This window comes from Chrysemys picta, chromosome 12 (genome assembly GCF_011386835.1).
Source record: "Chrysemys picta bellii isolate R12L10 chromosome 12, ASM1138683v2, whole genome shotgun sequence".
Taxonomy (NCBI): domain Eukaryota; kingdom Metazoa; phylum Chordata; order Testudines; family Emydidae; genus Chrysemys; species Chrysemys picta.
The window spans coordinates 195,234-207,996 of NC_088802.1; the positions used below are offsets into that span (position 1 = coordinate 195,234).

At 64.5% G+C, this 12,763-nt stretch overlaps 1 protein-coding gene across 1 annotated transcript; it reads left to right on the top strand.

The window, feature by feature from the left end:
* Positions 1 to 920: 920 nt before the first annotated feature.
* On the top strand, positions 921 to 6,847 carry LOC101946852 (H-2 class II histocompatibility antigen, E-S beta chain-like). Its single transcript, XM_065563935.1, has 6 exons — positions 921 to 1,116; positions 1,877 to 2,149; positions 3,128 to 3,409; positions 5,768 to 5,878; positions 6,083 to 6,106; positions 6,456 to 6,847. The coding sequence occupies exons 1-6, from the start codon at positions 1,011 to 1,013 to the stop codon at positions 6,467 to 6,469; spliced, it is 810 nt and encodes a 269-aa protein (XP_065420007.1). The 5' UTR covers positions 921 to 1,010; the 3' UTR covers positions 6,470 to 6,847.
* The last annotated feature ends 5,916 nt before the right edge of the window (positions 6,848 to 12,763 follow it).

Here is a 12,763-nt window from a genome sequence, read left to right on the forward strand (position 1 = left end):
CACACAGTATTTAGAGGAAACATTAAGAACAGTCCCACTTCGTCACAGCCAGTCACTGAGTTCTCTGGGCCTCCCTCCCCAGCTGGGCCGTAGGGACACTGGCCCTGCCCTACGGGATGGGAGGTGAATGCAGCAGAGAGGGGGAGGGGCTCAGAGACTGGGGGCCAGAGAAGCCCCTTAGGGAAATCGATGGTGGGAGCAGCCGGGAGGCCGAGCTGTGCCTGACCCATGGACACTGAGCCCCCTTCTCTGGTGGGGTCCTGGGGGGGGCAGGACTCAGGCCCGTGGAGGTGGGGGAGGGGGAAGCTCAGAACTTCTGCCTGTGGGGCCAGCCCCGAACCTTCCCCTGGGACTAAATTTACCACCAACAAACCAGAGCCCCCGACACACACACACACACACCCGGCCTGCTCCAGCCTGCAGCAGAGGGTCAAGGCACCGGGGAAGGGGATGGAGGGTTCCAGGTCCATTGCTGGGGGCCCTGCTCTGGTGGGGGCTGGTCCCTGGGCTGGCCCCACTCTCCAGCTGCCCCGGGACCATGGCAGGTGCCGGGCGAGTCCTGCAGCCCGACCCCAGGCCAGGGCCGGCTCCAGTATTTCTGCTGCCCCAAGCAGCAAAAAAAAAAAAAAAAAAAGCCGCGATCGGCGGCGGCAGTTCGGCGGCAGGTCCTTCGCTCCTAGAGGGAGAGAGGGACCTGCTGCCCCCGAATTGCCGCAGGTGCCGCCCCTCTCCCTTGGCCTCCCCAAGCACCTGCTTGTTAAGCTGGTGCCTGGAGCCGGCCCTGCTCTGCCCCCTACGAGGGAGAAGTAGGGAACCGAGCCCTGCTGGGGCCGGCTCTGCCTGGCGACTGGTGATGCTGCCCAGACCCGGTGCTGACTGGCCCCTGGGCTGGGGGCGCCCAATCCCCGGGGCCGTGGGCAGCATCCCGGGGCTGGTGCTCGGAGCTGGACATAGAAGGTCTCAGGCTGGGGGTCCCGACGCCTTTCCAGGTCTCTCCCTCTGGAGCAGCGATGGGGGCGGGTCGGATCCTGGGGGCCGGGAGCGGCTGGGCTGGGGCTCTGCTAGTGACACTGGCGGTGCTGAGAACCCACCTGGCTCATTGCACGGAGCCCGAAGGTGAGCAGAGACCCCAGCGCCCTGGGGAGCCCCGTCCTGGGCAGCGCTGGGTGTATCTGGGGGGATCAGACCCCAGCACCCCGGGGAGCCCCGTCCTGGGCAGCCCCGGGTGTATCTGGGGGGATCAGACCCCAGCGCCCCGGGGAGCCCCGTCCTGGGCAGTGCTGGGTGTATCCGGGGGGGTCAGACCCCAGCACCCCGGGGAGCCCCGTCCTGGGCAGCGCTGGGTGTATCCGGGGGGGTTGGACCCCAGCGCCCCGGGGAGCCCCGTCCTGGGTAGCGCCGGGTGTATCCGGGGGGGTCGGACCCCAGCGCCCCGGGGAGCCCCGTCCTGGGCAGCGCTGGGTGTATCCGGGGGGGTTGGACCCCAGCGCCCCGGGGAGCCCCGTCCTGCCTTCCCCTGTGTCCCCCCACGCTCAGTGTCTCTGCCCTGAGTCTGCGTTGCACTTGCCCCCGGTCTGGGCTCGGTGTGACTGTCCTTGCCCGCCCACCGGGCTCCCCGGGGTCTGGGAGGGGTTTGGGGCGGGGGCTCATGGGGCTCCGGCTGTTCCCCGCCCCCCCGCTGGGCTCCGAGCCCCGGGGCAGGCGGCGGCAGGGCCGCCGAGGGGGGGGGGAAGTGGGGCAATTTGCCCCGGGACCCGCACGGCCCCCGAGAATTTTCCGGGGCGTCCGGAGCGAGTGAAGGACCCGCTGCGGAAGACTCCAGGCCCCCGAATCCTCTGGGCGCCGGGTCCCTGAGCGCAGCGCATCTCCCCCGCAGCGAGTTTCGTGTATCAGGCGAACGCGGAGTGTCACTTCACTAACGGCACCGAGCGGGTCCGGCTCCTGCAGCGCTACATCTACAACGAGCAGCAGATCGTGCACTTCGACAGCGACCTGGGGGTGTATGTGGCGGACACGGAGCTGGGGCGGCCCGACGCCGAGTACTGGAACAGCCAGCCCGAGACACTGGCGTACATGCGGGCTGCGGTGAACACGTTCTGCCGGCACAACTACGGGGTAGCGCAGACGGGGAAGGTGGTCGGCCGCCGAGGTGAGCGGGGGCGGGGCTCTGGGGGCGGGGCCCAGAGCGGTGAGCGCGGGGGGCGGGGCCGCAGCAGGACACGCCCTGCCCAGCGCCCCCCCCTCTATGGGCGCGGTCCGCCAGCTGGGCGGGGAGGAGGTAACAGAACGTCTCGAGCTACGGGGGGGGGCAGCAGGCGCTGGGGCGGGGTAACGGGGGGACGGACTCTCCCTTTCTCCCCCCCTCCCCCCACCACCCCCGAGTCTGGCTGCGGCGCCCCCTGTCTGCAGGGAGCAGAGCCCACCCGGGTCAGCCTTTGGAGGCTGACCTCTCCCCCTTCCCAGCCCCCCACCCCTCTGAGGGGTTCAGCCCCCAGCGCCCCCGACTCAGACCCCCCGGAGCAGGCGGCTGCTGCAGCTCCTACCCCCCTTCCTGCGATGGGGCAGAACTTTCCAACCCTGCCCCTTCCCCCTCGGAGTACCCCTGGCAAGGGGGTGGGGGCAGCCCCTGGTCCCTGGGCTGAGACCCCGTCTCCCTGGGCCCCGAGCATCAGACAGTCCCTGGCTCTCTCCGCATGGGAGTGACAGGACACGACCCCTCCTCGGGCCCTTTCTGCCGGATCCTGCCCAGGGCAACGGGGGGCAGGAGAGAACCAGCCCCACCCCGGGGCAGTGAGGGGGGAACGGGGTGGCTGGGGAATCAGATCCCACACACCATGGGGAGCCCTGTCTGTCCTGGACATGTACTGGGGAACGGGACCCACATATTCAGGGTGCCCTGCCCCAGGCACCTGCCAGGTGTATCGGGGGGGTCAGATGCCCTGTCCTGGAAAGGCGCCGTGTGTATGGTTGTGGGGGATTGGACTCCACACACCCTGGGGAGCATCACCTTAGGCAGGTGCTAGACATATGGAGGGGGGGGAATATTTCCCTGGGAGAGCACCTGTTCTCTCTGAGCCCCCCTCCGTCTCTGGACCCTTTCCCAGCCCCACTCTCTCTCTCCCCCCAGTTGAGCCCAAGGTGAAAGTTTCCCCCACAAAATCGGGGTCCCAGCTCCACCCCGACCTGCTGGTTTGCTCGGTGATGGGGTTTTACCCCTCGGGGATCGAGATCAAGTGGCTGAAGAACGGGCAGGAGCAGACGGCCGGGGTGGTGTCCACGGAGCTGCTCCAGAACGGAGACTGGACCTTCCAGATCCTGGTGATGCTGGAGATGAGCCCCCGGCGCGGGGACGTCTACACCTGCCAGGTGGAGCACATCAGCCTGCGGGAACCACTCGCCGTGCACTGGGGTAAGAGTGCTGGGTCACCCAGCCCCCACCAATACCAGCCCAAGACAAGACTTCAAAGTGCTGTCTACTGTCGCCTTTTATTCTATTTAATGTTAATTATATTCCAGTGGGCTCAGCTCTGGGCTACAGCCTCAAGTTCAACAACAGATTTCAGAGTAGCAGCTGTGTTAGTCTGTATCCGCAAAAAGAACAGGAGTCCGTGTGGCACCTTAGAGACTAACACATTTATTTGAGCATAAGCTTTCGTGGACTACAGCCCACTTCTTTGTTCTGGATTTAGAGCCCATAGGAACACATGGAACCATAGGCACCTAACACATACAAGAGCACCTGTCTTTTAGCAGTTTTATTAAGGTTACCAACAAAGTTATAAATGTCACAGCACATACAACCCCTAGTTACACCTACACCTAGTACCACGTACTAGTCACATCCTCCTAGAGATGCTGTTAGAGTCTGTTGCCCTGTCATGGATTGACCATCAATCTACGGGAGTGGTTCCTGCTGGAGTTTTCCGTAGGAAGCTCGATTTCCCTGCTCTGAGCACTGTGAAGTATTTATTGATAACTTTGGTTTTATTTAAAACTTTAATTTCACGTCCTGGTTTTTATACTCCGTGTGCGGAGTGGAAATCCAGGGTGCTGCTTTAGTTACTACTGCAATGGGTTGAGGTGGGGTGTGCTGACTGCTCAATATCATGGAATTCATTTGCTGCTGTATTTCTTACATTTCAACGCTCATGAGAATTTAGGTTCGGGGTAAAGTACTGATGCATGTCCACCCTGGGAGCACTCTTCCAGAAGTGCTGATCTCATTATCTAAAGCGTATAGTTATATTCAAACCCAACAGGTGCCAATGGTAGAAAACCATTTTGCTTTGGGATTTACAGATTAATTAGATTAGGCATTTTGGAAACAACAGCTGTAACAGCTGGAGACACTTCATGTAATTTTTGATAATCAGTACTAAGATGCCATGATCCATCTGGGCTTTGTACTGGCCAGATTGGAGAATTGCACATGGAAGTACACGCACGAATGATTTCCTGTTACAGCAGAGATTCAATGGTTTTAGCAGTATAAGGTTTGGCCGATTTGGAAAAGGACACTGCTTTTGTGGGGGGAATTTTTCTTCTACAGTTTTAACAGTTACATCCATATTTTTACATTTATGCTTGTGCTTAGCAAAAGCAGCAACCCTACTCACCATAGGTGCCGACTTTACGCAGCGCCGGTGGGTGCTTGCCCTGCCCCAACTCTGCCCCTTCCCTGCCCCCATTCCAACCCCTTCCCCAAATCCCCAGCCCCGCCTCCTCCCCCGGGCGTACCGCATTTCCCCTCCTCCCTGGCAAGCCTGGGAGGGAGGGGGGAGAAGCGGAGTGGCAGCGGCGCACTCAGGGAAGGAGGTGGAACAGAGGAGGGTGGGGGTGGCACAGGAAGTAACCCTTGGGTGGGGGCAGAGGAACCGCTCCCTGCCCCAGCTCAGCTCTGCTCCACTCCGCGGGGAGCTGCCGGTGGATGCAGAGCACCCACCAATTTTTCCCTGGGGGTGCTCCAACGCCGGAGCACCCACGGAGTTGGCGCCTATGCTACTCACAATTTTTAGAGCACTTGTACGAGCCCTGCTAACCCAAATCTATTGACCTGGGCTGGGAGCGTCTGTTCTCCCTGTCTCACAGCACAAGGACAAGGGGACACTCGATGGAATGGAAATGGGGCAAATTCACACCTGGTAAAAGGAAGGACGTTTTCCACACTCTGTGTAGTTACTCTGTGGAACTCACTGCCACAGGATATAACGGACCCAAGAGCTGAGCAAGGTTCACAAAGGGGTTGGCCATTTCTGTGGCTCACAGGTAGGGTGACTAGATGTCCCGATTCTATAGGGACAGTCCCGATTTTTGGGTCTTTTTCTTATATAGGCTCCTATTACCCCCCACCCCCGTCCCGATTTTTCACATTTGCTGTCTCATCACCCTACTGACAGGAGTATCCAGGGCTAGACCATTTCACGCTGACAATGGGCAGGGATCTCAGACCTCGCACTGCAGGGCCTGAGCCGATCTCTGACAATCCCAGACCAGGAGGAGCCCGGACGTGGGGCAGATTGTCCCATAGCTGCTCCTGTGGGCTCTGGCCCCTGGCTCTGTCCCGGCCGGTGCCGGTCACAGGCACAGCCGGGAGCCTGGCCTGGAGGCTCCTGGCTCTGCCCCGGCCGGCGCTGGTCACTGGTGCGGATGGGAGCCCGGCTTGGAGGCCCCTGGCTCTGACCCGGCCGGCGCCGGTCACTGGCACAGACGGGAGCCCGGCCTGGAGGCCCCTGGCTCTGACCCGGCCCGTTCCATGTCCCTGTTTCAGAGGCGCAGTCTGACTCTGCCAGGAGCAAGATGCTGACGGGGGTCGGGGGCTTCGTGCTGGGGCTGATCTTCCTGGCGCCCGGACTCCTCATCTACCTGAAGAATAAGAAAGGTGAATGGCTCCGGGCGGGGGCGAGGCACCAGGGGGTCTCTGGGGGTATGTGGGGGTGGGGGGCTCAGGGGAATCTGGGGGCTGGAGGGGGCTGGGTTCCTAGTGAGGGGAGTTCCATGCCATGGGGCAGGGGCTGGAGCTCTGACCCCCAGGAACCGGCTCCCCCTGCCCAAGGCTCTGACCATGTTTCTCTTTGTTTTTCAGGGCGCCCCGTTCCCCAACCTGCAGGTAATTTCAATCCTCCTCCCCCCGTTAAACCCGCCTCCCCCCACACTGAGCACAGGCTGCCTGGGGTTCCCATGGGGCGGCTGCTTCTGCCCCTTGGCCCCTGACCCCCGCCCGGCTCAGCCCCTGGGCAGCTGGGCAATGGGGCGCTGGCCCCACGGAGGAGGAGTCTGCGGCTCCCTTGGTCGATCCCCGAGCTGCTCCCGGGGGCAGAGGGTCCTGGGTCCTGCCGAGCATCGCCCAGCCCTGCGGCTTCCGGGCAGAGTCACTGGGGCGCCCTGGGGCCTGGCAGAGAAAATCCCCCATCCGTCCCACTAGCCCCACAGCTGATTTCTCTCCCCTCTCCCTGCAGGGCTCCTGACTTAGATCCTGGGCGTCGGATCCCTCGGCCGGCAGGAGTTTCCGTCCGTCTCCCCCAGCCCCTCGCCCAGCCCGGAGAATGCAGAACCTGGGGCCGGTCCCTTCCTGTCCCCGTCTGCTCCCCGCGCTCTGCCCGGCTCCAGCCCGCGCTGCCCCCGCCTGGGGACCCGTCCCTGCCCCTCAGTCCCAGCAGGGCCCTGGGGGTGACCCCTCCTGCGTTAACCCTTTCCCTGCCCCAGCCCAGCCCCATGTTCCCTCTCACTGACCCTGCTGCCCTCGGGGAACCTTTGGGGGATGCTGCTCCGCAACCTGGGGGGAAGCCGGACCGAGGCCGGGCGCTGTTAGAACTGCTGCACCCTAATAAACCATCCCCAGCCCCCCCTCTCCTTGGCTCCATGCTCACTGCTCCCCTGGGGCCGGGACAGGGCTGGGGGCTCTAGGCCCTCTGGGCTCTGGCTGCGGGGAGGGGACGCAGGGCACAGAGCAGCTGCCCTGGGGGGGGACTCCCCAGACACACCATGGGGCCATTTAGAGGCTGGAGGGATCAGGGTTGTTGTGCTGGGGAGGGGCCTGGGCAGGGCTGGATCTGACTGGAGGAAGGAGGCAGGACCCCAGAGGGGGCTCTGGGGGTGGGAGTGACTCCTGGGGGGGCTGTGGGTTACCAGTCCCAGTGCAGACCGGTTCCTTCCCCAGGGGTGGGGGCAGCAGGGAGGAGGCCGTGGGGAGCGGGACCCCCAAGCCCCTTTCCCAGGGAGAGGCAGCTGCATGGGGGAGATGCTCCCGCCCCCTGGAGAGCCCAGGCTGCAGCCCCACAGCACGGACACCCCGGCCTGGGGGGCAGCGACAGGCCCAGCCGGGCTGGGATGGGGGGGGGCTGTCAGTGAGCTGGGCTATGGGCAGGGCTGGCTGCATGGTTTTTGCCGCCCCAAGCGGCGCAAAAAAAAAAAAAAAAAAACCACGATCGTGATCTGCGGCGGCAATTGGGCGGGAGGTCCTTCGCTCTGAGTGGGAGTGAGGGACCGTCCGCCGAATTGTCGCCGAATAGTTGGACGTGCCGCCCCTGTCCGGAGTGGCCGCCCCAAGCACCTGCTTGGCAAGCTGGTGCCTGGAGCCGGCCCTGGCTATGGGGCAGGGCAGTTGTTATCCAGGGGTCCAAACACCCCAGGGGCACAGAGACTCACCAGTGACAACGGAGCCCCATCCCAGTCAGAGTCCCACATCCCGCTTGGGGGGTTGACTGTGGGGTCCCAGCTATGTGGGCTGGGTGCTCACATTCCCCCTCCCCCGTGGCTATTAACGCTCCCGTGGCCCTTCCCCCCGCTCCTTCCATTGGGTACTGGAGTTGCTGTCACTTCCTGTCCCAAAGTGACATGTGCTGTTTCCCAGCTGCCAGGCCCCACCCCAGAGGTGGTTGCATTTCTGGGGGGGAATTGGCCCCACTGCTATCGGGTGCAATGAGCTCTGGGATCCTGGTGGGGGAGCGTTCCACAGAGTGGGGAGACGAGGCCTCAGTTGCTCCCATGGGCTGTCTCCGCGGGAAGGGGGGAGGGGACAGGACGAGGGCGTGAATCTGGGTGAGTCACTCAGCGACTGGCCTGCTGCTCCTACTGCTGGCCAACGGCCCCCCCCAGCCCTGGAGTCTCCTCTCTCCAGCGCCCCACACGGACCATCCGGCCCTGCCCCTGCCCCTCCCCCCGCCATGGAGTCTCCTCTCTCCAGCGCCCCACACGGACCATCCTAGCCCTGCCCCTCACCCCACCCCCCAGCTATTCACCGTCCTGCCGCTGTGCTAACCAAAGTCTGTGTCACAATGTAACTATCATGGAGCTACGGCAGCCCCACGGCGTCAGGACTCCTGGGTTCCAGCCCAGCTCTGAGTCCGGGCCCTGCTGACTCCAGCCCTTGAGCGCGGCCCCCTCGGCTTTCCCTGCGCAGGCTCCGTCTGGGGGGCAAGTGGATGGGGCTGCACTGACGGGCCGGGTGGGGGGCTGCACTGACGGGCCTGGCTGGCTCAGGGGGTCGGGGATGGGACACGGGGCTGTCACAGAGTGTTGGGGGACACCAAGCCCTGCACCCCCGGCTTCCTGCAATTCACCATGACTCTCAGCCAGCCAGTAAAGCAGAAGGTTTATTTAGACGACACGAACACAGTCCAAGACAGGTCTTGCAGGCACAGACAACAGGACCCCCTCCCCCAATTAGGTACATCTTGGGGTCTCAGGGCACCCCAGCCCCCTTGGGAGGTCAGAGCCCCGTCTGCCTCCCAGCCATGTCACTAGCCAGCTCTGAAACTCCCTCTCCTCTTTGTTCGGTTTCCCGGGCCAAGGTGTCACCTGGCCTCTAACCCCTTCCTGGGTTCTCATGTTACACGCTCAGGTATTCTCCGTCGGTCAGTCTCCCATCCCCCAATGCAGACTATCCTAGCCACACTCCCCTGTCAGCATTCACAGACCACCGTAAGAACAGTCCCAGTTTGTCACAGGGGCCTCTGCCCTTTGGGGGCTGGGGGCTCTGATCCAGCCTCAGGGCAGGGACTGGCTGGCTCAGGGGGCCGGGGCCGGGACATGGGGCCTTGGCAGTCCAGGGCCGTCAATCCGGGGTCAGCGTGAAAGTCCCCGTGCAACTGCCCACAGCCCAGTGGAGACGTTTCTCCAGCCCCGCGACCCAGAAAGGGTTAATGCTCTACGTCGTTTCACACCCCATCCGCCTGTGGGTGGACAGACGGACAGACTGATGTCTGCTTTCCCCTCACCTGGTTTCACTTCCTCCCCCACCCCCCACGGGATGGTTCTGAGCCCTCCAGCCCCGGGCCCCAGCAGCATCCACCACACTCTGCTCCCTGGGCCTCCTGCCCCGACTCTGCCCAGCACCCGGTGATGCCGGGTTGATGCCGCGCTGCCACTGACCGAGCCCCGGAGGCGCTAACCCTGGCCCAGCGTCACTGCCTGTTTGTGCGTCAGTGAGACACCAGGTCCCAGGGGCGGGCGTCATTTCGGTGCCAGGGACTTTCCACCCAAAACCCCCTGGGCCTGCAGCCTGGCTGGCACCCGGGGGCCTGGCCCAGCCCCACACCTGCACTGGAGAGGAGTAAACTGCGAGTGAAATGCAGCCCCGGTCGGTGTCCTCACCCCACGGTACGGGGGGGGACACTGAGAGTAAGGGACTTGTCAGACGCCACTGAGCCACCCAGCCCCCCCTGCTCTGATCCACCAGCCCCACTCCCCTCCCAGAGCCAGGAGAGAATCCAGGAGTCTGGGCTCCTAACCCCCCCTGCTCTGACCCACCAGCTCCCACTCCCCTCCCAGAGCCAGGGAGAGAACCCAGGAGTCCTGACTCTCAGCCCCCCCTGCTCTAACCCACCAGCCCCCACTCCCCTCCCAGAGCTGGGGATAGAACCAAGGGGTCCTGGATTCCCAGCTCTAACCGTTACACCCCACTCCCCTCGCAGAGCTTGGAATAGGACCCAGGAGTCCTGCCTCCCAGTCCCTACGCACTAGACCCCACTCCCCTCCCAGAGCCAGGACAGAACCCAGGAGTCCTGGCTCCCAGCCCCCCCTGCACTGATCCACTAGACCCCACTCCCCTCCCAGAGCTGGGGAGAGAACCAGTGGCGTAGCCAGCTTCTAAGAGCAGGGGGAGCAAACATAAAAAAGGCTCCCCCCCCTTGTCTCCTCCTCTGGCCACGCCCCCCCTGGCTTCTCCTCCGGCCACACCACCCCTCCCCCCGCCCATGGCTCCTCCGGCCCTGCCGTACCACCCCTGCGGCCCCCCCCGCTCTTCTGGCTGTGGCTGCCGGCCGCCATGCTGCGCCCCCCCCCCCACCGCTTCTCCGGTTGCGCCTGCCGCCCCCACACACCCTGGCTGCCGGCCGTGCTGCGGCCTACCGGCGGCCAGCCTGCGACCCTCCGCTCCTCCGACCATGGCTTCGGGCCGCATGCTGCGCCCCCCCACTCCTCCAGCTGCGCCCCCCCACTCCTCCAGCCTTGGCTTCGGGCCGCATGCCGTGCCCCCCCTCCCCCCCCCGCTCCTCCGGCTGCGCCCCTCCGGTCGCGCCCCCCCCCCCCCCCATGGCTGCTGGCCGTGCTGCAGGCGGCCAGCCTGTGCCCCCCCTCGCTCCTGCGTCCGCCTTTGGAAATTTGCTGAGGGGAAGCAGCTGCTTCCCCTGCAGCCTGCTAGCTACACTACTGGATAGAACCCAGGAGTCCTGTCTCCCAGGCCCCCTCCCCCGCATGCTAGAGACAAGCATGGGTCTGTCCATCTGGGGTGCTCACTCAGAGGCGTGGAGCTGGCGCGGAATGAGGGGTCCTGGCTGAGGATGGGGGGGTTGGGGGTGCTCAGGCTCGGGGTGCAGACGGAGGGACAGGCTGCGGGTCATGGATACAGACACCCCTGCGCAAGTGGGACCCTGTGTGGCCGGCTTCCCTGCGGGCGGGTTCTGGGGGTGTGGGGCGCGTGTGGGTGTATGGGGGGGGTCTGTGGGACACGTCCCCTCCCTCATGGGTGAGGCGCTTCCCAAGAAATCCGGCCCATCCTGCACTTCCCCCGCTGGATCCCCCCCCCATGTTCCCGCTCCCCGCCCCCCCCCCCCCCTCCGCAGCTCTATGGAGCGGGTGCTGCTGTGGGTGTGAACGGAGCCCCCTGGTGACGCTCTCAGAGACAGACACGGGTCTCCCTCTGGCCCCACGGTGTCATCAAATTCTGCTCCCTGCAGAGATCCCCCTGCCCAAGGGACCCCCTGCCCCGTCCCACCTGGCACAGACCCATAGCGAATCCCATCCCAGAGCTGACAGCCTGCCCCACGGGGCTCCAGAGAGCAGGACAGGGGGTGAGCAGCCGTGGGGTGAATCCAGGGGCTCTGCAAAGACCAGCTGCTCCCCCTGGTGCAGGGCGTCAGGCGCTCTCCCCCCTGCCCACCCAGCTCACACCTACCCAGCAACGGAGGGCTCTGGTGGGGGCAGGCTGAGCAGTGGGAGGCCGGGTCCCAGGGCAGTGCCGGGCGGCTGTAGGGCCTGGCTATGGAGGGCCGGGTCCCCAGACGGGGTCACTCGGCACTGAACTCGTGCAGAACCCCCCCCAAGTTTCCATGGGGTGAGACCAGCTACGGGGCGGGGGGGGACGACATTCTCCCCAGATGATTGGTCGAACCCAGGGCAGGGGTCTCCACAGCTTTACCAGCTCCTGTCTGGCTCTGGGGCTGTCTCCGGCTCAGCATGGGGGACCCTCCCCCACTCCATGGGGACCAACCAGCCCCGATTCCCTCTGACCTCTCCCCCCGCAATCCCCACACCGGCCTGTGGATGGGGGGACGCCGGCCGGGCCCCTCCTGGCACCACAGAGCTGGCTGAGACTCCAGCAGAGCCTAGCGATGGGGGGGCCAGGCAGCGCCCCGTACGAGGGGCTGGGCCATCACGCGGACATCGGGGCTCCTCAGGGCGTCCTAGGGGGTGAGATTGTTGCAGAGCAAAGGGCCAGTGCACATAAATGGCCGACACTCTGTCTCCTGGCAACTAATGACCGGGGCCCTTCCCCCCTGCAAGGGGATGCTAAAGGTGTTGGAGAACAAAGGGATCAGGTGACCTCCTGGCCTGGGAAAGGAACAAAGGTCAGAGGAGGAGGGGCTGGAGGGGGTTGGAGCTACCTGGGGATGGGAAGGGCTGTCTGGCTCGAGGGACCCCAGAATGGACCCGGCCGAGGGGTCCCGTTCGCTGGACCTACAAGCTCTGTTTTAGCCCGTGTTCCTGTCATTGAATAAACCTCTGTTTTACTGGGTGGCCAGAGTCACGTCTGACTGCGAAGTGGGGGTGCAGGACCCTCTGGCTGCCCCAGGACCCCGCCTGGGCGGACTCGCTGTGGGAAGCGCACGGAGGGGCAGATGCTGAATGCTCCAAGGTCAGACCCAGGAGGTGAAGCCGTGTGAGCTTCTTGCCCTGAAGACAGTCTGCTCCGAGGGAGAGGAGGCTCCCCAGAGTCCTGCCTGGCTTTGTGGGGAGCAGTCCCAGAGCATCACCCGGGGACTCCGTGACACCCCCACACCCAACACCCCCCGACTCCCTATGGCCAGAGCTCCCCCAGACCCACCCACAAATGCCCAGCGCCCTGCACAACACCACGCTGCCCACTGCCCTGCCACAACTGCCCAGCACCCCCCACAGAACCCCCACTCCCTAGTGCCCAACACAAACAACTTCCCCGCCCCCTCGCAGCCCCACAGACCCATTGCCCCAAGCCCTGCCTCCCGGCCACACTCACCGGCCCTGCTGGGAGGTGACTGTGGGGCGGGTGGAGCCGGCAGCACAGCCA

Bases quoted from the DNA above. Each gene is read 5' to 3' on its own strand.
- LOC101946852 (XM_065563935.1), top strand. From the start codon at position 1,011: ATGGGGGCGGGTCGGATCCTGGGGGCCGGGAGCGGCTGGGCTGGGGCT. The intron at 3,410-5,767 runs GTAAGAGTGCTG...TCCCTGTTTCAG, and splicing joins ACCACTCGCCGTGCACTGGG to AGGCGCAGTCTGACTCTGCC. The intron at 5,879-6,082 runs GTGAATGGCTCC...TTTGTTTTTCAG, and splicing joins CTACCTGAAGAATAAGAAAG to GGCGCCCCGTTCCCCAACCT.